This window comes from Cervus elaphus, chromosome 12 (assembly GCF_910594005.1).
Source record: "Cervus elaphus chromosome 12, mCerEla1.1, whole genome shotgun sequence".
Taxonomy (NCBI): Eukaryota; Metazoa; Chordata; class Mammalia; order Artiodactyla; family Cervidae; genus Cervus; species Cervus elaphus.
Window position 1 is genome coordinate 94,646,404 of NC_057826.1, and position 22,769 is coordinate 94,669,172.

General features: G+C 48.3%; 2 protein-coding genes across 9 annotated transcripts in view; one reads left to right on the plus strand and one right to left on the minus strand.

Annotated features, from left to right (window-relative positions):
* Positions 1-8,969, plus strand: part of SIMC1 (SUMO interacting motifs containing 1) — a 68,674-nt gene extending 59,705 nt beyond the window's left edge. For both annotated transcript variants that reach the window (XM_043920044.1, XM_043920045.1), the window contains one exon: positions 8,137-8,969. In XM_043920044.1, the coding sequence (XP_043775979.1) occupies positions 8,137-8,381 (245 nt within the window). In that variant the 3' untranslated portion in view covers positions 8,382-8,969. The remainder of the gene's footprint in view (positions 1-8,136) is intronic.
* An 89-nt stretch (positions 8,970-9,058) lies between these two features.
* On the minus strand, positions 9,059-22,524 carry KIAA1191 (KIAA1191 ortholog). Of its 7 annotated transcripts, none has more exons than XM_043920050.1 (9): positions 22,318-22,524; positions 21,151-21,261; positions 20,835-20,920; positions 17,712-17,890; positions 15,004-15,127; positions 12,902-13,026; positions 10,891-10,997; positions 10,563-10,705; positions 9,059-10,453 (listed from the first exon to the last, which is right to left on the minus strand). In XM_043920050.1, exons 3-9 carry the CDS (start codon positions 20,860-20,862, stop codon positions 10,245-10,247), a joined length of 915 nt encoding a protein of 304 aa, XP_043775985.1. In that variant the 5' UTR covers positions 20,863-20,920; positions 21,151-21,261; positions 22,318-22,524; the 3' UTR covers positions 9,059-10,244. The 7 variants fall into 7 exon arrangements, with proteins under 7 accessions (XP_043775985.1, XP_043775983.1, XP_043775987.1 ...); XM_043920048.1 differs by having other exon boundaries at positions 15,004-15,130; XM_043920052.1 differs by having other exon boundaries at positions 15,004-15,130; positions 20,816-20,920.
* Positions 22,525-22,769: the final 245 nt, after the last annotated feature.

Here is a 22,769-nt window from a genome sequence, read left to right on the forward strand (position 1 = left end):
GAGTCTGGCAGTGGACATTATTATGAATTAAAGTCACATAAGGGACTCTATTAACTTCAGTAAATCCTTGTTCCTTGGTGTCACTGCAAGAAATGAGAAGGGACATAGCTGGAATCGCTGCTCTGAAACAGAGGAATTCACTTAGTGTTTTTGCTACGGCAGATGCTACAGTGCTCCTCACAGTCCTTCGGGTTGCGTGGGTAAATGAAAGTCGTCCTAACATGAGCAAGATTCACTGATGTCCTGACAGCCCTGGCAGCTTTCCCTGGCCCATCACTGCAGAATCTTTGCTGGGTCTACTGCTCACTGACTTGGATGTTGTAAACATCTGTCAGTATGATACAAATACACAGAAAATCAGTGGCAAGGTAAAAATGTACATCTTGCAAACGATGTAAGACTGTGAAAGTGGCTCTGCCCCAGTCACAGGCAAAGCCAGTAATCCACTGAGAATCTGGGAGAGTTAGACTGATTAGTTAACTAACACTCAGGGGCAAATATAGACAAGGATAGTGGTGGAATAGGTGCTTTAAATAAGAGTGATTTGATCAGCCAAGGATTAATGAGGCCCCTAGGAAAACTAATGTAATTATAAATTACATAAGGAAAGATAGTAAGTTTACAAGGGAGAAAACTGACAGTCCTCTTGTGATACCCTGAGCACACCTCATCACTTAGGTAATGTTCTTGCCAAAAATGCATGACCTGAATCTAATCAGAAGGAAGCATCAGACAAACCCAGATTGAAGGGCCTTTTACAAACTAACTGGCCTGTACTTTCAAAAGTCCCAATATCTTAAAAAACAAAGGAAGGAAAAAAAAACAAAGGAAGACTGAAGAACTATTCCAGATTAAAATCAAACTAAAACACATGAATATTATATGCAAAACATGATCCTGGATGGGATCCTGAAAAAGAAGCTTCTTTATGGTCCAACTTTTATATCCATACATGACTACTGGAAAAACCATAGCTTTGACTATACAGACCTTTTTTGGCAAAGTGATGTCTCTGCTTTTTACTATGCTGTCTGGGTTTGTCATAGCTTTTATTACAAGGAGCATGCTTCCTTTGACTTCCTGGCTACAGTCACCAACCACAGTGATTTTGGAGCCCATGAAAATAAAATCTGCCACTGTTTCTGCTTTTTCCCCATCTATTTGCCATGAAATGATGGGACTGGAAGCCATGATCTTAGTTTTTTGAGCGTTGAGTTTTAAGCCAGCTTTTTCATTCTCCTCTTTCAATCCTCATCAAGAAGCTCTTTAGTTCCTCTTCACTTTCTGCCATTATATTGATATCATCTGCATATCTGAGGTTGTTGATATTTCTGCTGGAAGTCTTGATTCCAGCTTGTGTTTCATTCAGCCCGGCATTTCTCATGATGTACTCTGCATAGAAGTTAAATAAGCAGGGTGACAATATACAGCTTTGACCTACTCCTTTTCCTATTTGGAACCAGTCTGTTGTTCCATGTCCAGTTCTAACTGTTGCTTCCTGACCTGCATACAGATTTCTCAGGAGGCAGGGAAGGTGATCTGGTATTCCTATCTCTTTCAGAATTTCCCACAGTTTGCTATGATTCACACAGTCAAAGGCTTTAGCATAGTCAATGAATCAGAAATAGATGTTTTTCTGTAATTCCCTTGCTTTTTCTATGATCCAACAGATGTCGGCAATTTGATCTCTGGTTCCTCTGCCTTTTCCAAATCCAGCTTGTATATCTGGAAGTTCTCAGTTTACATACCGTTGAAGCCTAGCTTGAAGGATTTTGAGCATTACCTTGCTAGCATGTGAAGTGAGCTCAATTGTAAGATAGTTTGAACATTCATCGGCATTGCCTTTCTTTGGGATTGGGTAGGATGAAAAGTGACCTTTTCCGGTCCTGTGGCCACTGCTGAGTTTTCCAAATTTGCTGACATATTGAGTGCAGCATCATCTTTCAGGATTTAAGATCGCTCAGCTGGAATTCCATCACCTCTACTAGCTTTGTTCATAGTAATGCTTCCTAAGGCCCACTTGAATTCACACTGCAGGATACCTGGCTCTAAGTGAGTGACCACACCATCATGGTTATCTGAGTCATTAACACCTTTTTTGTACAGTTCTTCTGTGTATTCTTGCCACCTCTTTTTAATCTCTTCTGCTTCTTTTAGGTCCTTGCTATTTCTGTCCTTAATATATATATATATGTATATATATATTGCATATATGTGTGTGTGTGTGTATATATACACACACCTATATACACACATACATGATCTACCTGCCGTGATCATATTGAGGTTGATTTTAGCTCAGTAATGCTCTTGGGAAGATAAGATGGTCCGTACACCCTCTTGTGCCTGGAATTGAGGAAGGTATTACAGAAACATTAAAAAAAACTAAAAGCACCGAATTTAATGTAGAAGGTCTGGGTTTGAATCCCAGTTCCATCACCTAGTCACCTACTCTGCATTGGGCAGCTAATTTTATATCTCTAGACCTCAGTTTCTTCCTTCTATAGAATGGGGATGGTAATACATAACTTGCCAAGACTAATTGCTAATAGGCATGAAATAAAGCAGAAGGTGCTCAGTCAGCGTCAGCTGGCTCTCAGGCTGCCTGTTGCCTGGCCAGGAGGATGCTACAAGGGTCCTCTCTGTTTCAGACACTCGTAACTAAAACATAACAGGGCACTGTCGGGGCCACGACGTGTGGCTCTGTGGTCTGTGCTGTTTTTAACATGCTCAAAGAAAGGTGCGTGTCCTTCTAAGAACAAAGCCCCAAGGCAAATTCCATGTTTCCTCAGCCTCACTGAAGTTTATGTAATTGTTTCTTTTGGAGATCTAGCAGAAAGTTTAATATTAAAGCAGCTTGGTTTGGTTTAAAGTTCACCTTTAATACTTGTTGTTCATTTCTGTTTTGTTTCCAAGGGAATATACCTGGGTCATGGGCAATAGTAATTTAAGGTGGACATGGGATCTACTTTTATTACAGAATATTCTCTTCTGCCTTGAATAAGGGAGAGGAAGCTCTCAGACCAGTGTATACTAACCAGGAATAAATGGGATATTCAATCCTATTTTATCCTTACCATCCTTTTCAGCTTCTTTGGAAAAGAGTTAAGAAGGAGAAGAAATATTTAGAACCAGCAGTTTGAAAATAGTGTCCTGCAAAGAACAGAATTGAATGGTTCCCTGAAATAGTCAGTGTCTTTATCAGGAGGCATTTTACTGCAACTGCTCCTTAGTCATCTCTGCCCTGTTCAAGTGGGCGGAGGACGTCATTGAGTGCGTTTTGAGGTCAGCCAGAGTTGTCCAATGGGCTTCCCAGGTGGCGCAGCAGATAAAGAATCCCCCTGCAATTCAGGAGGCACAGGTTCGATCCCTGGATGGAGAAGATCCCCTGGAGGAGGGCATGGCAACCCACTGCAGTACTCTTGCCTGGGGAATCCCATGGACAGAGGAGCCTGGCGGGCTGCAGTCCATGGGGTCGCAAAGAGCCAGACACGACTAGCGACTGAGCACGCACAGAGAGTTGTCCAACTCCAGGGGCGGGGGAGGAAAGAAAGGCTGGGGAGTCCACGTTTGCCCTTTGTTTAGAACTTCTAAGGAGGAAGAGAGGAAGGGGGCATAGATAAATTCACATACACTGGCTTATCTAACCCAGTAAGCTTGTGAGATGAGTGCCAACCCCCTTTCACATATGGGCAAACAAAAGCTGAGAGGAAAGCACATGCAGAGCCAGGATTCAAACTGAGGTCTGTTGCCAAAGTCTGTGTACGGTGGAAACACACTGGAGGAGATTAATATTCTGTGAATTCCCGGATGAGATTAGATGAGGTTCTAAGGAATTTCTGATGCCCACTTCCTAAACTCTCTATACATGGTTAAATTACTCTCATACTGACCCTTGACCTTGGGGAGCAATGTATCTTGAACCCCCCACATTTTTTAAATGTTCCCGTAGAGGGCACAGCAGCCCCAGAGAGGTGGATGCTGGGCTGTCACCTGAGCTGAGGGAAGCGAGCCCCCACACACCAGTTTACAGCCGTGAAACTCAAGTCCGAGCCTCAGCAAAATTACAAGTTGCCATATGCTGTGAGTTCTCCTGATGCATGTGAGTAATTAGAATATACTTTAAAGCTATGAATCTAGGAATTTAAACATATGGCATTTAAATGAACAAAATGCTTTTCCTGAATTTCACTCTGGGCCACTGAGGATGATGCAGAAGTCAGACACCTGTCCATTCCAAGGAGAGTCTCACACCAGCCTTCCTGCAAGGGGTCTCACCCACAGAGGGGGGAAGATCAGACTCAGGCACCATCAGTTCATTCGTACATTCCTCCAGACAACAAATATTTACCCAGTGCCTCCTCTGTGCCTGGCTCATTGGGAAAACTTCAGTGTCTAAGACCAGCGTGGCCCCTGCCCTCCTAGAGCTTAACTGTCTGGTGAAGTGATTGGCTGGAAACAAACCATCACACTAGTAACATAATTGCAATGAAAATAAATGCTGTGATGGGAAAAAGTAGGACTTACATTGTTTATGGAGGAACTCAGGAAGGCCTCCCTAAAGGAGGAATACTCAGACTAAGATGTGAAGTACTGGTATTAGCCAGGCAAATAGGGAGGGCAAAGTTTCCCAGAAAGAAGAAACAGCATGTCCAGGGACCTCGAGGCCAGAAGCTACTTAATGAGTCCAAGGAACACAGAACAGACCAGTAGGACTAGGATTCAGTGAGCATGGGGAGAGCAGCAGGAAACAAGACCTAGACTCCTAGACCGCAGTGGGCGCGAAGGGCCCCCCAGTTAGCGCGCTCATTCACCTTGGCTCCACAGTGAAGGGAGCCCAGCAAAACGCCTGTGTGTGGCAGACAGCTTGGCGGAGGACGCGAGAGGTCGGGGAGGGTGACGGTGACGAGGGTGTGGGTGATGCCGTGGGGTCCCAGTGGTGGAGCAGAAGCACTCTGAAGGGTGTTGGGGCTGAAGATGACACCCAGGGTTCCGCCAGCACTGACAGGGCGGTGCGTGGAAGAGCCGCAGAGAAGGGCTCCACCGGACCGTTAGATGGGAGGTCCTCGTGACGATGACCCTGACAAATGATCATCGCTAGCCCTAGTATTGATCCAGGACCAGTAACAGCACTACCAGCCCCAGTATCTTGAGGCAGGCCTTGTCCCACATAAGCCCTGTGCATAAACTGCCTCACACAACAATCCCAAGAGCCTCTGCAGTGAGAACTCGTCCCTACTGAAGCATAAAGTCCAAGGCCCCGCCGGCTGGGCCGGGATGGTTCACGTCCACTGGCCAGGACTTCCGCCCCTTGGGCGGTGGCTCGGTGGGCACTGCTGACCTTCGCTTCTCTGAATTTCCTGCGTTGATTCTGAGTTCCTCTTGCTCCCAAGTCTCCCATCCCTCTCTCTGCAGTCAATCCTTTCTGTTATTTCGCAGTCATTCTCCTGTTTTTCAGAGTAGCACATGCTTTAAGAAAACCAGATTCTACTAAGAGGAGTCTGTCCCCTGTGGCCATGCTTCCCAGGAGCAGACTGAAGTATTGCACATGTCACTGCTTCAAACCCTTCACAGCCCTCCTTTTGCTTGTGGAGAAGACAAACTCCACATTGGTCTGTGAGCCAGGCTGCCTGCCAGTCTCTTCTAGTCCTGTTTTCCTTCTTACTTCCCAGATCTGACCTCTAGTTTTCCAATCAAGCTTTTCCTGTATCATGGCATTTGCACTTTTTCTCGCTACATGGACTGCTTTTCCCCTAGACTGCTTTTCCGCGAGACTTTGGCATGCTTACCTCCTTCTCATCCTTTGGGACTCAACTAAGATACCCTCCCCAACTAGAATGCACCGCTTCCCTTGTATCCTCAATGTTCCTGTTTATCACAGCACCCAGTTTATTTGTTTGGTTGCACTCACCAAAGCCACAACTGTTTCTGTTGACTGGTTCACTGTCAGGCTTCGTGCGGCAGGAATGTCAGTCCGTGAGGGCTGGGCCCAGGTCTCTGATCCCACTGTCTCCCGGAGCCTGGCCCTGTCCCAGAGGCAGGGTGGGCGCTCACTGTGAACGCTGGTTAAATGTGGAAGGGCCCCTACGATGCATCTCAGTGCAGCTGTGCCTCCTGTTCCCAGACTTTCTGGATATTCTACAATCTGTTTATTACACTTTTTTTTTTCCAGTTAATTCTGTTTCCCAAATTTCTAGACCCTGTAGATCAGTCCTTCTAGGAACCCTGTTAATGAGGGTGTCATTCCCCCCTTTTATAAATGAGATGGAGAAAATGACGCTGCGTGGTCTCTGGTGCAGTGGGACTCAAGAGGCCTGCAGGGCCCTCCCGCTGCGTTTGCCTCACGTGACCCTGTGTGCCGCAGCCCCACACGCTGCCAGAGCCCTGCTGGGACTGAGCCGTGGCTTTGTGATGCATACTTTTAGGAGTTTTTGCTTTTCCTGGCATTTTAGTTTTGGACCTACAGAAAGGTTTACAGAGCAGTATGATGTACACTCATATAACCTTTGCCTTGATTCAGAAGCTGTTAATGTTTTGCCATATTTGGCTTATCTATTGACCCATCCACATACTTCTTTTGCTGAACCAGTTAAGAGTAAGTTGCGCTATCATAATCCTTCATGCTTAAATACTTCAGCTTAAGAATATTCTCCTACATACCATTATTCATTATGCCACTGATTTTATCCTTGATAGAATGTTATCTAATATGTGCCAGTAATATCCTTGACGGGTGTTTAGTTTTGCTTTGGGTCGGGATTCAGGCAAACATCACACATTGTACTTGGTTGTTATGTGCTTCGGCCTCCTGTCATGTAACGCAGCTGCCAGCCTTTATTTGTCTCTCGTGATGGGACATTTTTGAAGAGTCCAGGTCAGTTATTTCATAGAACACTGCACAATTAGGGTTGTCTAGTTATTCTCGCATGATCAGCAAGAACACAGAAGAGATGAGGGTGTTCACCCCTTCAAAAGGCAGTAACATCAGTTTGGTCTCATTGATGTTAAGTTGGACCATTTGGTCAAGGCGTGTCTATGAGATTTCTCTATTGTTCTCTTCCCAGATGGTAAAACTTTGAGACTCAGTATCCTGTTCAGCCTTTCATTTGCTGAACTACTTAACTGATTTAGTAGATTGAAAAATGGTCCCTTTCTAGTCATGTATTCCTTCTACATTTGACTGGCCTTCTGGTAAAAATGACCTTTCCCTTCTCCCTGCACTCATTCTTATTTACTATGGATTTGGGACATTTTAAAATTCAGTGTGTTATAGTCCCATTTTGGGGGCCATTATTTACCATCATATTGTTCAAAATGTGGCCAACAAGACCTCTTACATGTCCCCATTAGTTTCTAAGCATTCCCTTACTTTCTTGTAAAAAGAGTTCCAGGTTCACCTTGTAACTTCCTTGCCATGATCCTAAAATCAGCCTTTTTGCCAAGAGCTCTGGTATCGTTTAGTGGGGAGGGGGAAATAGTATTTAGAAACCAAGATCTAGGTGCTAAGTACGCTGATTGCTACTGGGACAGCCGTCAGTTATTGCTTCTAGGCCCTTTCTGACAAGAGCTAGTAAATTATGTGATTAAAAAAAAAATACAAGTTCATACTGATACCTGTTTCCACTTTCATAGAATTCTTCCTCTTCCTGTTCCTTAACTCAATCTTTTCTCCCACACTGAGAACGCTTACTTTATTCTCAACAACACGAGTAATATTTATCCATTTGGTCTATCCTGCAATACATACAAAATGGATTCTTTTAAATAGAATTACAATGAACCAAAATCACAACAAACTTACCATGTAAATTTTAATATTTCTTTGCAATTCTTTTCCAAGAATAGTTTTGATTATATCCATTTGAAATAGTTTCATTATTTAATATAGGTTCATTGTCTAAATCAACAAAGGAAAAAGAACTAAAAGCGAGGCTTTTTTTTTTTTTAAATACTAAAACCTGAGGTCCAGAGAGAACCAGAACAAAGGACCTTTCAGAAATGGGCCTTTGACTTGTAGCCTAGTCACTCATCAACAAATCTTTGCCTAGACCCTACCTACCAAAATTCCACCTTCCCCAGTCATAGAGGAATACAAAGTCGTCCAGAATAGTGCCATTGACTTTTCCTCTCTTGCAGAGCACTTGCGGAGCTCAGTGATTGACCGGAAAGACTTAATAATCAAAAGAATCAAGCCCAAGCCCCAGCAGGGGGACGACATCTCGGTGGTGGACGTGGAGAAGCAGATCGAGGCCTTCCGCAGCCGCCTGGTCCACATGCTGGGGGAGCCGCTCGTCCCGCAGCTGCAGGACAAGGTGCACCTCCTCAAGCTCCTGCTCTTCTTTGCCGCAGACCTGAACCCCGACTCGGAGGCCTCCCCGTAGGCCCGGAGCAGCCCAAGGCCGCCCGAGGCCCTCAACACCAAGAATACCTCCTGAACTCCACCTCCAGCTGCTTGGAGGTCCCAGAAGCATAGAAAGTAGTTTAAAATCTAACAGGACCAAACCTACCTTATTTATCTGTAGGCTGTGAGAACTTTCTAACTCTTTAGTAAACATCTTTTTTTTAACAACCCTGTCCTAGCCTCTTCTCAGATATGACTTAAATACATACGGTGTATATATTTTTTAATAAATTATTTATGTATACCTTTTTTGAAACAGGTAGTACTGTATGCACTATATGTTTAACATTTCCATTCAGGATGTGAAAAAAAGAATCCTTGTGCTGAACAAATTCTAGACGTCAATGTTACGTCATTCAAGGTACTGAGAACCTGTTTCGAAAGATGTTTGTCTCCCTAATGGAAAACAAACATCCCATATTGGACCTGTGATATTGCCTATGAATTTGTGGCCAGTCTATTAAGACCTAATGTAATGAAGGGGGATAGAAACAAAAAAGTATTGAGTGTGCTGCAAAAAAATTGATGTTAAAAGGATACAATAAAAAGGCAATGGTGTTTCAAAATATCTTTCAAAATATCAAGTTTATCATGCTTAGGTTTCATGACTGAGTAGGCAGAATGGAATAACTTAATGAAAAAAAACTTCCATCTACATTTGAGAAAGTAGTAAGGATTTTTATTGTCAAAACAAGTAAGAGATACAAGCGTAACAGAAGACACAAATAAATTAATTCTGATCATTTGAGACTCCAGGGTGCCTCTGGGGGAAGGTCAGCTCGGCTCCTTGAGTAGACACAATAACGTCCAAAGCAAAAGACAGCAGGAATGGGAGACAGCGTTCAAGACAGTGGTTGTACATGTACACGGTGAAGAGAAATGAAAAAGTGGCTTCCCCAGTTCCTTTCCTCAGTGAGGTACATGTTTACAAAGGTATGAGGCTCATTTGAGGGGAAAATGATTGCATACAGAAATTTTTTAATTCTTCTACCTCCCAGGAAAAAAATTTTCAAGCCCTAGCCTGAACAAGAAAATCAAAATAGAGTGACACTAGTTTCATATGAACCTCAAGACTATATCCAAACCCCAGTTGCCACCTCTTTTGTTAAAGTTTAACATCCATTTATCTATAGCAAGCCAGTAGACTGAATTTTCTCCTTAGGAAGTTTTCAACCAAATGGAAGTTAAATTAATCTCACTGTAAAGTGCAACAAAGGATATGTTAAGACTAGTGTTTGTTCTGTGACATGCAGAAGAGAAGCACCCCTCCCGCAGCACGGGCCCCAGAGGTCCCAGAGGAAGGGCTGGCTGCGGGACTCAGGGGCCCGTGAGGTCCCCCAGAACTCGAGGAGGCTGCTGCCAGCACAAACGGGGGGTCCCTGCCGGGCTGGCTCCTAGCTGCACCCACATCTCCAGCAGGTCTAGGGTTCCCTAACAGCAGACCGGAGCACCCAGCGCCAGCACGGCCGCGAGGGCCGAAGCCGCCTGCACTAGTCCGCGGACGTCCCTACGCCGTGTTCTGTCCATGCACACCTGGACAGTGCTGAAGGAATCCTGAAGCCTTGGTTCTGGAACATCGAAGACAGTCACCTAGTAAGCGGTGGCCCAAGTTCTAGGGAGGTCCCCATACATCACTGCTCAAGTTTAGTCTAAAGCTAGAGCAATACAAAAATGGCTTTTCCACACAAGGACAAGCTTTGCACTAATGTTTCGCAAAAACCAATTATGTCTCCACCTAGCCTCAGTTTGATTTTCACAAAGACAAAACTTTTCCTATGTCAGAGCCACGGTAAAGGGAGCTGGGCTCGACACCCTCGATGCAGCGTCCCCGGGACAGAAAGCTCTAGAAGCCAGTGGGTGTGAGAACATTCAGGTCGCGGGGCTTGAGGCTGTGGGCCCGTGGCAGCTGTCTCGTCCCTTCCATCACTGGGATGTCCATCTTGGGCGGCTTGGACGCTGCTGGCTCCTCCCCGCTTCGGGCAGCTTGTGCACGCATCACTTCCATTGGAGAAGGCTTCTGAGCTCCTCGGTAGGCCTGGATGGCAAAGCCTCCTGCAGAGGCAAACCACAGGGCAGGCGATCTCAAGGTCTGCCAGCAGCCCCCAGCACACGTGGTCAAACGCCCACCTCGCTGCCTTCCTTAGTGAAGAGGGTGCCTTACCTGACTCAGACTTCTGGAGCGGTCTTGGTCCAAAGAGGCTCCATTTATCGGTCGAGCTTCTGTCTTTATCCCCGCTTCCAGAATCCATGGTGCTAAGACTGGGGCCAGGTAAGGCTGTGGAAGGACCAGAAGTGAACCAGCCTCTGGAAGAGAAAGGATAAGACGCCAGGTAACGCATCCTTTTGCTACAACTCTAGAAGTGGTCCCTGCTGAGGCCAGGGGCCACCAGCTCCCCCTCCTGGCTCGGACGCCACGGGCTGAGCTCCCGGTGTGGAGGGGACACTAGCCCTTCTTAGCCCCGGCTGCTGGGGTCCGGGGAGGGGCTCACCTGGTCTTCTGCTTAGGAGAGGCCTGGGGACTGCTGCTCGGGGTGGACTGCGTGGAGGCTGGCTGCCTCTCCTCTCTTGCTGTCTCTCCACTCTGGAGCTTTAGTTTCTGCTCACATGGGTTAAGGAGAGAGACTTTGTAAAAATCAGAGCAAATACAAAACAGCTAAGTTAGGGTGTAAACAACCTGGTTCACACTAACTTCAGGAAAAGGAAACGTTAACAGATGCAATCATCTGGATGACAGGACAGATATCCTTCAGGCTCTGCCATGCTAGATAAAAGTCCATCTTTTAAAAATACATCTCAAGCATCTCTGTACTAACTTCACACCAGAGCTTCTGACTTCCGCACATTTACAGCCAGTAAGTGGAGGAGCCAGCAGCCCCACAGCGGGGCCCCCCTCAGCTCCCCTCCCTGCTCTCCTACGCCCAGCCTCAGCACGCCACTCTCCAGCTCAACGCTCCCTGTGCAACCTCGCCCTCCCGCACCCAGTCACCCCGGTGCTCTGGGTGCAGTAAACGGGTGCCTAACAACAGACCAGCAGTTTCCCGGGGGAGACAAGCCCCTGGGGCAAGGCTTCCACGTCTCCAAGCCCCCTGGCCAGTACGCCAACGCCCAGGCTAGGCTTCAAGTGCCCATGTGTGAATCCTCTCCATCCTCAGCACATGAGGCCATGTGAGCCGGCATCTCAGCCATCCTCATGTTCTACTCCTATGGCCAAGATGCAGATGATGTGCCAGACTCAGTTCCACGATGTGCAACTGAATTCAGACTGACACTTGCCCTGGAGAGTTCTCAGTGTCAGAGGCTGACAGCGCTCCTCTCCAGAAGCATCTGTCTTGTCAGAGCTGCAGCTGGACACCAAGCCAACCCTGACTCCTGGACAGCACGGTTTTAAGTGGAGTGTGCAAAAGTCATCTGGATGCTCATTACAAAATGCAACCATTGTCTACATCATCTTCCATCTCTGCCACAGGCCACTAACTCTACATCATTCCTCCTTCTATATATTGTGTATCATGCCTCCGAGTAAGCCCCTGCAGGAGCCAGATTCTCAGAAGATCTTGGAATATGAGAAAGAATCCACAGGGAATAGGGTATCCAGAGATTTGAGTTCAGATACTGTGGATGTTTAAATACATAACCCCAGACCCCTGTTTCTTCATTTACAAAACACGGGTAATAGTGTCTATGTCAGAGGATTAAGAAGATGAAGTGAATATGAGTACTTGATAAATCTTAAAAGCAGCATTAATTATAAAGTGATAGTCCCTGAAAGAAAATCATTTTATTTATACAATTATTTGGTCATTATTAACCTTACTGAAGGGGCTTCCCAGTGATAAAGAATCTGCCCGCCAATGCAGGAGACGTGGGTTCAATCCCTGGCTCTGGAGAAGAAAATGACAACCCAGTCAACAGTATTCTTGGGAAATACTGGGAAATTCTCCTGGGAAATCCCATGGACAGAGGAGCCTGGTGGGCTACAGTCCATGGGGTCATAAAGAGTCAGACATGACTTAGTGACTAAACAAAAGCCTTACTGACAATTCATTTGTTCCAGTTTTAAAAATGAAAGAGCAAAAACATCCCAATTCTACACTTTTTTAATTTTTAAAAATTAAATTAGAACCTGAGACTCCTCCCCAGCCTCTTCTGAGGTTGCCCAACTCTTTCTCACCCTCGGTCGCTCACTAGTACCCAGAACGACCCACGTTGGCTCTGTTCATCATGTGTTCACACGGATGAGCCCAGAATCTCATCTGACCCTCCAACCCAAGTTTTATAGACAGATAAGCAGAAACGATGAGGTTAAGAGCCCTGGACCTTTCAGCTAAAGTGCGACCACTTTCCAGGGGTACTACACCACTCTAAATTCCTCATTCAAGTCTCTCCGCACCACTCTCCTCAACCCCCAACTAGCTGAGCTGGTAACTTGTGAACCTCAGCCAGGCTCAGCCATTAATGATGAGGGTTTGGTGTGTGTTCCGTCCTAGGAAACAAGCTTACGTGGAGTGCTTCTGCCACTCGAAGGTACTTGGTCTCCTCAGTGGTGAGGCCCTTGTGAGGGGTGTAGCCAGCATCTCGCAGCCCTGCCTGTTGCTCAAAACGCTGAATGCTCTCCTGGGTCTGTTCTGGGGACAGAGGAGATATAGTCACGGCCACCCCCTCTCCCATCGCGACCTGGGGGAGATCAGCAGATATCCACTGTTCTCCCCAGTGCAAGAGCTCATACTGGCCGTCTGAGAGGGGATCCCCCCAGACAGGCGTCGTAGCAGCAACTCTGAATCTCCCACAAAGCCTCTCTGAGCAGAAGGAAGCCTCCCTGACACCAGCTAAAGAGCAGGTTACTCCTAAAGAGACAGCCGGATGACCTCCAGGAGACACTCCTTACCGTCCTCTCATCTGTACCCCAGGACATTTCCTGTGTATTAATATTTAGAAATGCAACACGGAAAAGGCAGCTGACATGCAGAAACAGGGCAAGCTCTCCAATACAAAGCTTTCTCGGACAGACTCACCACCCTCCCTAAGACCTTTGCCCAGAGAGAAACCAGGCCACATTTAGGCCAGATGGCACCAGGGTAGCAATTAGAGCCAAACCAGAGAGAACGTGCCTTGAACTAGCCAAGGTCTACTGATGCAGTGGTTCCCACGTCTGTGTGTGCAACCGCCCCCACAGTGCCGGGCACAGCATCTGATGACCTCATCACCAATGTCAGCGGTACCTTGGACGACAGTGGAATTTTTGCTTAATCTGTACAATCTACATAATACACCCCTCATGGATGAGAATGTGGCAGCTGTGGACCAAAAATCCAGATGCCACAGGTCCTTTATGACTTAGTTCTTCCCCTTCGAAGGGACTAGTTTATTTCCATCAGAAATAGAAGCAAAGGAAAACATACACACACACTAATGTATAAAGATGTTTTCCAGTCTTGCCAGGCAGTCACCTCATAATTTTAAAAGCAGGAAAGGACTTCTTAATGAATACAATACACTAATTTAAATGCAGCTTGTTTAAAAAAAAATTTAAGACTATAGCAACATCAAAAGTTCATGGCAGTATTAACTGGAAAAAATAAAATGGTTTATTATACCTGCAATTATATAAAAATATGCTTACAGGTGGACATAACTAAGCCAAATATAAGTATCTGAGTTATAATAATATATATGATGATGTTTTATGCTGTTGGAAAGCTGTGTTTTCAATAAAGAAGTTCTACTGCACAGAACAACAATGACTAAGCTTCTTAACACTGCCAGGACACATTCTCAGGGTTGCAAAATACAAGCAGTAGCTGCTGATTCAAACGGTGCATTTCTGTGTGAATAAGAAAAAAGTCCAGGTAAGAGTTTGGACTTTTGGTTCCTGAGTGAGTTCTTCAGGAATTGCCCAAGGCTAACTGACGCCCTCCCAGAGCACATAAACAAGGGCTTCTGACTTCCACGGTGCCCTGCCCTGGCAGAGGCGGCTGCTGACAAGCAGAACTCTGTATACTTCCCACAGCAGCTAGAAGGACCCTCCAGAACCACTGAGTTTAGATGACTTGTTAGGATTTTTTTAATTCAGGCTATCTTGTTTCTAGTCTTATCAGGACCATAAATCACAAAGTCTTAAGACTAAAGACTGGGGCCTCAAGGTCCAGGAAAAAGGAACAACTCTGAGCCATTTCATTTTAAAAAGTTACGTGCAGGGCAGGTGGGCGATGCCTCAGTGGGTCTCCTTCTCTAGCCAGGCCTGAGACAGCAGCAGCAGCCGCCGCCCCGGGCCACCAAGCACTGTGCTGTCCAATCCTGCCGCCTACTGCCGGCCAGACCCCCCACCTCGTGGAGGGGGAAGAGCCGCCACAGCTGAGACAACTTGCCCGAGGCCACGCTGACGCACAGGGGAAACAAGGCTGGAGCGAAGAGCGCGGGAGATGCCCCTGAATGAGGGGCGACGCTGAGCGCTGGATAAACCTCCCGCCTAAGGGGAGCTTCAGCACTGGCACCGCCTGAGCAGCCAGGCTGGCCCGGCGGTGCTGGTGAGGACAGGCTGCGGCGGGCGGCTGCAGGAACCCCGATCTCCCCGTTGACTCTCTTCCCAGGGCGCAGAGGCTTACTTGTGATCAAAGAGCTCATGATGACGTGGGTAGCTTTGGCCTTCACCACAGGGGCCTTCTCACTGTCGCTGGCCGATGGCGGGGCCGGGGCTCGCGCGGAGACGCCGGGCTCTCCCTCCTCCACCTGCTCAAGAGGGGGAGGGGGGCGCGTGAGCCGCACACGCGGTCAGCCTCAGCCCCTCCTTCGGGCGGTCAGATCCATGAGGACATAGGGGAAAGGGGCTATCGTCCCCACCCGGTTAGATACACGGGATGCACAGCGACAACACGTGACGTGAGGCAAAGAGCCTGTATTTATGTATTTATAGATGCGGGAGAGCCAGAATTTGCAGCTCTGGGCTTTACTGTCGTCCCAGACTGTGTCCAATACACTGTATTACCATGGCCCTAAGGATGCAGAAGAAACACCTGTTACTAACACCTGTTGAATGTGTTCCAAGCACCATGCCTACTTTGGCTTAATTAATCACTGCATTTACTAAGTAGTTCTGAAACTTTGCCAAGGACCAGAAGCCACTGGAGGGCTTGTTAAACAGACTGTTGGGCCCCACCCAGAGGGGATTCAGTAGGTCTGGGTTGTGGCTCAAGAATTTTATTTCCAACAAATCCCCAAGGGATGCCGATGCTGCAGGTGCCTGAGGCCACCCTTTCTGGACCACGGCTCTAAAGGCCCAATACCGGTTTGTTAAGACAAACTGGAAAGTCTACACAGCCCGGCATCTTTAACGTGAGGGCTGGAGCGCGCTGCCCTCCTTCATCTCAGCACTGGACCCGGTGGGCAGGGCTGACTGGAAGCAAAGAAGTGGGTTTCCTCTTTGTTCTCTGCTCCTCCAAAGGAACTGAGAAGAAAGATGGTCAGAAAGGAGGGGAGTAGAAGGAAGCACTGAAATGTTGTATCCCTGTTACAAAACAGGATTTAAACTTCTCAGCTACGATCTAACAACTCAAGTAAAACCTAAACCTCTGCTTCCTCACTTGGAGGACAGCTGAGGGTGGGGATGCGGATGCCTAGGGTGTGGAGAGTTAGGACCAGTGGAAGCATGCACGCAGTCGGGCTGGGCTCCCGGTGGACAGCGGCTGTTCCAAACGTCAGCTGTCCCAGCTGGGGCGCAGTCAAAGACTGGACGCACATTCTTTGCCTCGTGAAGCAAGTAGGAGCCTTCACAGATGAAGAGGGTGGTGGGCCACCTTCCAAGCCCTAAGCTCCATCAGGAGCCGCCCTGATTTTCTGCTCCAGTCCCGTGAGTCTGCTGCTTTGGCGTCACAGGCAGGCTGCCAGGGCCCTTTTCTCCTGAAACTGCCAGCATGTTTTACACAGAGCGTCTCCACCTCAACAACTGACTGGGTCAGATTTTGCTGGATGACTAATGTAGGGAATGTGCCCTGGAGCTGCAGGGGGCTCCTTCATGGCGACAGCAACAGGCACCCCATCCTGAGAGCCTGACGGGGCGGGCGGGGCACCCTCAAAGAAAGGAAGACTCAGATCCGGCTCTGCCGAGAGAGGGGGGCTGGGAGCCGCAGTCGCAGCATCGGCTCCACAGCAAAGACGGGACGAGCCTCCCCGCTGTCTCTTCTCTAACCCCCACAGCAGCGCCGTGGCAACTCTCATCTCTCAGTGTTTACTGAGACGCTGGCTCGGGGCTGAGGCCAGGCTCGCGGCGGGGGCACAGGCTGTTAGGGGCTCACCCCCGGGGCTGCTTCCGCGGGGGCTTCACCTGCCCTCAGGACCCGAGCGGTCACGGACTCCTCGGTGCAGCGCGACTGTAGGCGCGGGTGAGGATCCACCTGAACTGGGCAGGCCTCGCTAATTCAGGCAGTGGGGCCGCCTTTCTGGCATCTTGGTTGTTGGGAAGTTAGAGGTGAGAGTCAGGAAGCAGAGGCCCCAGTAACACACCTGCAGCCAGCATGTAAGAACCATGAGCCCAGCTGCACAAAGGGCTCTGAGCGCAGATCGGCGCGGGGAGGGGCATGTGCCTGCAGCAGAGGGCCGACGGAGACGGGAGGACAGCAGGAGGAGCGCAGCGCGTGTTCAAGAAAGAGCCAATTTTTAATCGCTCAATGAGCAGCCTTTTGCCACGCCCTCCACTAGATCCTGCAGATGGCGTACAAATCAGACACGGCCCTGCCCCCTGGATGCTAGCAGCGGGCGACAGTGACACAGCAGGGGACGGGGACCCAAAGTACACTGGGGACCTGAAACGGAGGGGTGACAGTTTAACTGGGAGGACAGAGGAAGATCACAGAAGGGACTGAGCTAAGACTTAAAGGATGCCGCCTGTCAGGTGGATGGAACAGGACAGGGTGGGGACTGGGACTGCTCCAGGCAATCGGAGCAGTGACAAGCAAAGACTCAGGGGCATCAAATACCCTATTAAGTACAAGAAATCTTAGGGAAGTGGCAAGGTTGGATCACGCGTGTGGGGGGTGTGCTGTTCAGAGGACCGGGATCATGCAAAGCCAGACTAAGACTAAGGAGCTTGGACTTAATACTGTGGCGATGGCAGGGCAGGTAATGGGAGAAGACACGGCCATTCTAGTTTTGAATGATACAGGAAAAGAGGCCCACCAACCCCACAGAGAACATTACCGTGTACAGAGAGGAGTGGCTGCCCCTTTCGCTGGGTGCCGGGAGCCACCGACAGCTCTAGGAGCAGAGGAAGGGGAAGGAAGGGGTTGGGCCTGCCAGGGCACTCAGCAGGGTCAGATACCTTGGCAAGGTGCTGATACTTGCGCTCTGGAATCACTGGCTTCCAGGGGATGCTGCCCATGTCCGATGGAGGAGGAGTCATGGGCGTAGGGTCCTCGAGGGCATCATCATAGCTGAATGCCCGGCGGTACATCCCGATGGGCAGGGACATCTTGCCTAGAGGCCCACTAGGCTCAAGAGCTAAGAACAGAGACACCAGTCAGGATGGGTTCAGCAGCTGAACATACTGGTAGCTTTAAATTAACTCGTTTGTAGGCAGGAAGGCTCTGAAACACCTCTTCTGGGACAAAGCAATAGCAGCTGGTTCTGGAAGAGATAACCTGGGCAAGAGAAGGACACCAGACAAAGCCCTTCCTCTCGGCCTGCCGCTGTGGATTCTCCACTTCACCCACACAGCGGCCCTAACCCATCTTTATGGACTAGGAAACAAACAACTTAATTTACCTGAGCCAGGTCACATAACTTCAAAGTGCACTAAGGAATCAAAACCCAAACCCACCTGATTTCAGAGCTCATATTCTTGAGGCCACAGAAGCTGCCCCGTGGCAATCCCAAGCACCTCAACTCAGGTGAAACTGAGGATATGAAATCTGAGGAATCCCCTGGCAGTCCAGTGGTTAGGACTCGGCGCTTTCACTGCTGAGGCCCCGGGTTCAATTCAGGGTCAGGGAACTAAGATTCCACAAGCCTCATGGCCCACCCCTGCCCCTAAAAAATCATTAAGTTTTGTTCCCATGTTATATTATGGATGAGTAAATGAAGGCTTAGAGGTGGCAAATCCTGTCTTTCCTACCTCACCTCAGAAAACAAGAGCAATATGATATGCTGGACTCACTGGATGTCCAGCAGCATCCAAAACAGTTTCAAATATTCTTTATGACTCAAAAGAGCAGAGGCAATTTCCATCCAGAAACTACTGACACTCGTTCTCACAAAGCACTGCCGGCTGACCCTGCTATTCCTGTCCACTGGAACGCCCCACCGTGACTGCCCACCTCAGGAGTTCAGCTCTGCCAGACCAGGGAGCAAAGTTCACTGCTTGCGGATCCTTTCAAACCAGGACTAATGCCTGAGCCTGCCTTCAAGCTGACATTCTCCTTTTGCTATAATTACACAATCACTCTCTCCAAGATGTCAACCAGTGTGGCAGTTAAGTCCCAAACCAGCAAAGACATTCTACGTAAACAGAGCGGGACCAGCAGTTACCCTTATTATTATGATTTACAACAATTACCAACAAATCCACAGAAAGAAAGTAGTTGCCTGCAGCTGGGTGGAGAGAGGAGCCACAGCAGGGATTAAGGCATGACTACTAAAGGGACAAGGCTTCCTTTTGGGAGGAAGATATTCTGGAATTAAGACAGTGGTGATGGTTGCACAACTTTGTCACTACACTAAAAATCGCTACTGACCTGTTCACTTTAAAATGGCTGAATTGTATGGTACGTGGATTATCTCAATCAAAACAAACACATAAGCAAATAACAATTACCAAGTACCCTTCCTTGTCAAGCACTTACACCCCTCATCTTTTCTAATCCTCATTAAGCAGATATTCTTCCCCTTTTCCAGCTTGGGAAACTGAGGCACGGATCTTAAACTAAACAACACCCCACTAGCAAGTGTGAGGTGAAATCAGCCAGCACTCACACCCTCCGTGTAACCCTCCACGCTCCCCACCCTACAAGCAGTAACCTGGTGCAGCAACCCGGGGGCCCAGAGGCCCACAGAGAGTTTACAGTCATCACAACCACAATGAAAGACAAACGGAAGCACAAGCTGATGGAAGTCTGAGACTCAAGATGGATCTGTATCGAAAGACAGAGGGGAGACTCCTATCCCTCCACTTAATTTGGGAGCAATTTCACGAACATCTTAAAGACATCCCAATAGCCTTCCTAAAAATAATAAAGTCAGGTAGTATTTATGAGGAAATATATTCCCTAGTGGTTCAGCTGGAAAATAATCCGTCTGCAAGGCGGGAGACCTGGGTTGGATCCCTGTGTTGGGAATATCCTCTGGAATAGGGAACGGCTACCCGCCCCAGTATTCTGGCCTGGAGAATTCCATGCACTGTCGCAGAGTTGGACACGACTGAGCTACTTTCACACATATTCCCATAAATAGAAAACAAAAATGTTTCTGGGCAGTAAGTGACTATTCAGTATTAACTTTTGACTCTCATTTATTTTATGTTTGATCTTCACAGTAACCCTGAGAGGCACTACCACCTATACTGAGAATCAAAAATTGACTCAGGGATTTCCCGGGTGGTTCAGTGGTGAAGAACCCATCATCCAGTGTGGGGGACACGGGTTCGATCCCCAGCCAGGAACTAAGGTCCCACACGTGACGGGGCAACTAAGCCTGTGCGCCATAACTAGAGAGCCCGGGCCGCAACTGCTGAGCCAGCGTGCTCTGGAGCCCGTGCATGGCACAAGGCAGGCCTGCAGGGGCCGCAATGGGAGAAAGAAGCCCGCACACCACAAAGACCCCGTGCGGCCAGAATGATGAGAAACATATTTTTAAATTTTTTTTTTTAAAGTTGAGTGATTCAGATTTTAAAAATCACTAACCCTTCCCACTAAAACAGTCCAAAGAAGGATCAATGACTTCACTAACCCAGAAATTACCACCCTGTAAAGAACCCAGGACTCACTAAATGTTGCAGTGAGTATTCTCATAACTAAGTTCAAGTTGCCTTGAAATCAGTCTTTTTTGCTTTGACTTTCATTCCTCCCAACCTCCTACCTCCTCCTCACAAAAAAAAGCGGTGAGTTTAGTCATTTTGGTACAAGAACTACTCTGAATTTTGATTTGATACATAGGAAAGTGACAAATTTGTCATACCCTTAAGTGCAATAAGGGTGCTCTTTCAAGTTAGATTTTGGGTTCACACCCTGGGTGGGTTAATAAGATAATAAGGTAAGATTTAATGTGATAATAAGATAATAGTAATCATTTAATAGAATTATATTAATAAGATAATAGATTGGCATCATTTAAATATTAAGTCTAAATAGCAGAGAGTAACTATTAACATATGGTTCAGAAAAAGTGGTTTCTGTCTAGTTTAAAACCTTAAAGGGTAAAACATAACTTTACCAAAAAGAACTAAGTTTACCAGGCACTTCTGGTTGTCTTGAAGCCATTGAGAGACTGGGATCCAGGTGTTTTTCCTACACAGATTTTGAGCCGAGTCCCCGCCACCTAATAAAAATAACAAAGGGTATTTTCTCACAGCGAACACCAAAGACTAGCTCCAACGCTGTTCTTTCAACGGGCACAGTTTCATGGCTTCACCACGTGAAAGAGCCAACGAGTGAAAAACATGCCAAGGGAGGAGACAAGGAAAATGTCAGAGGACTCAGCGTGCCGTCACTGATCTTAACACCCACGACAGGACACAGACACTCGGCACAGTGAAAAGGTCCCCTTACCAGAGAGAGGATGTGACGATTAGGCCGACATACAGGTATCAGTGAGGAACATTGTCCAGCTGCTGCAAATTAGCAAAACTGCTCAGGAAGAGTCCATCCATTCCAGAGGTTCTGAGAACAACAAACAACCAGCGTTGGCACAGCCCTGCAGAGTCTGCCATACATCTCCCTGTATTTCATGTTTTTGCCAGAACAACCTAGAAAGAGATACTATACTCATTACAGTTTTCAGTTAAGTTAGGGCTCAGGGTCAAAATAACCTGACCCGCAGCAAGGGGCTAGGCTTGTTGATCAAGTCAAAAAATTCATTCCTTGTTGCTAGTACTGATACTCAGACAACCCTTATCTTGTGTTTTAACCCTTGCGGCAATCCTGCAAAGTAGGCATTGTTTACTCCCACTTTAGAAGAAAGAAACTAAAAAGGAGAAGTGACTTGTCCAAGGTCACAGATAAGCGGCCCATCTGTAAGGCAGATTTCAGCCCCATTTTACCGAGGAGTTCAAACAAAGCTCTGAGGAAGCCGTTATTTGCTTTTCAACTTGCTATACTGCCCCCTTCTATCCTGATGAAGCTCAGAGGGCAAACTCGTAGTAAAGAGCATCGCAGAAGCCAAAGTTCGTCAACCCCGGAGTCCAGGGAGCGTTCCGACAAGGACACCTCCCCTTTCGCTTCCCGGGGCCGGCCCTTCCCCCTCCCCCGCAGAGCTCTGACTTCTCCTTTACTAGAGAAGACAACGCCACTAGGACGTGAACGGCCTGCGCTGACTCAACCGCCTCTTCCACCCAGCGAGGCTAAGAAAGATTACGGAAATTAGGGGCAGGGGCTGGCTAAAGATGAAGGTTCCCCGGGGCAAGGCAAGTAGGAGGCTGGGGAGCTGAAGGCGAGGATGGGTGGTCCAGGACTAGGCCGGCCTAATAGAGGCGAAGCCCGGTGCCGCACCGGGCTGCGGGGCCGTCATCCCTGAGAAACGCCGCGGTGGGAGGACCCCGAGAAGGCGGAGCGAAAGCTGCACGGTGCGGACAGCCAAGCTCTGAACCTGAGTAAGCCAGCCTGAGTGAGGGCACCACGAGGCCCCAGGTCCGGGCCTGGCCGGGGATGGGGGGCCAGGGCCCTCCTAAACAGCGGAGCCCGAGCCCCCGGAGGGCCAGGCCCGGCTCCTCTAGTTACCTTTCCGTCCGCCGCCGCGGAGCTGCCTGCGGCCCGAGCTCCGGGACTAAAGAGGCTCCAAAGACCCACGTCTCTCGAAAGGTTGTTGTGCAGTCCGGATCCAAGCCATGGTGTGAGCGGCGCTGTGCCTGAAGCGACACAGAACGTCCCAGACGCCAACCTGGGAGGGAGAACAGGATACCAGCGGCCGGCAGCCTCCCTGATAAACTCTGCCGAGGCTGCGTCACTTCACGCGAGACCTGGCAGGATGAAGGCGGGGCTCAGAGCATACTGGGAGTTGTAGTCCACGATCCGGCAAGTCCCAGGACATTACGGGCACTGAGGGTCTTGGGGCCAGAGTTTCGTGTGTCGAACCCGCCAGCTCCCAGAAGAAAAGCGCCCCTTGACCAGCATTCTGTGCCTGGGCCTGTGACAGGCTGAGGGCAGATTGATATAGCACGGTAAACTGAGAC

What these genes read in the sequence shown, in the direction of transcription:
- KIAA1191 (XM_043920048.1), bottom strand. Translation starts at nt 20,862, where the DNA reads ATGGCTTCAAGACAACCAGAAGTGCCTG. An exon ending in AAGACAACCAGAAGTGCCTG is followed by an intron (nt 17,891 to 20,834) that starts GTAAACTTAGTT and finishes CTCTGTTCTTAG; the next exon opens with CTCTTGAGCCTAGTGGGCCT. An exon ending in TCTCCTAAGCAGAAGACCAG is followed by an intron (nt 10,706 to 10,890) that starts GTGAGCCCCTCC and finishes TTTCTCTTCCAG; the next exon opens with AGGCTGGTTCACTTCTGGTC.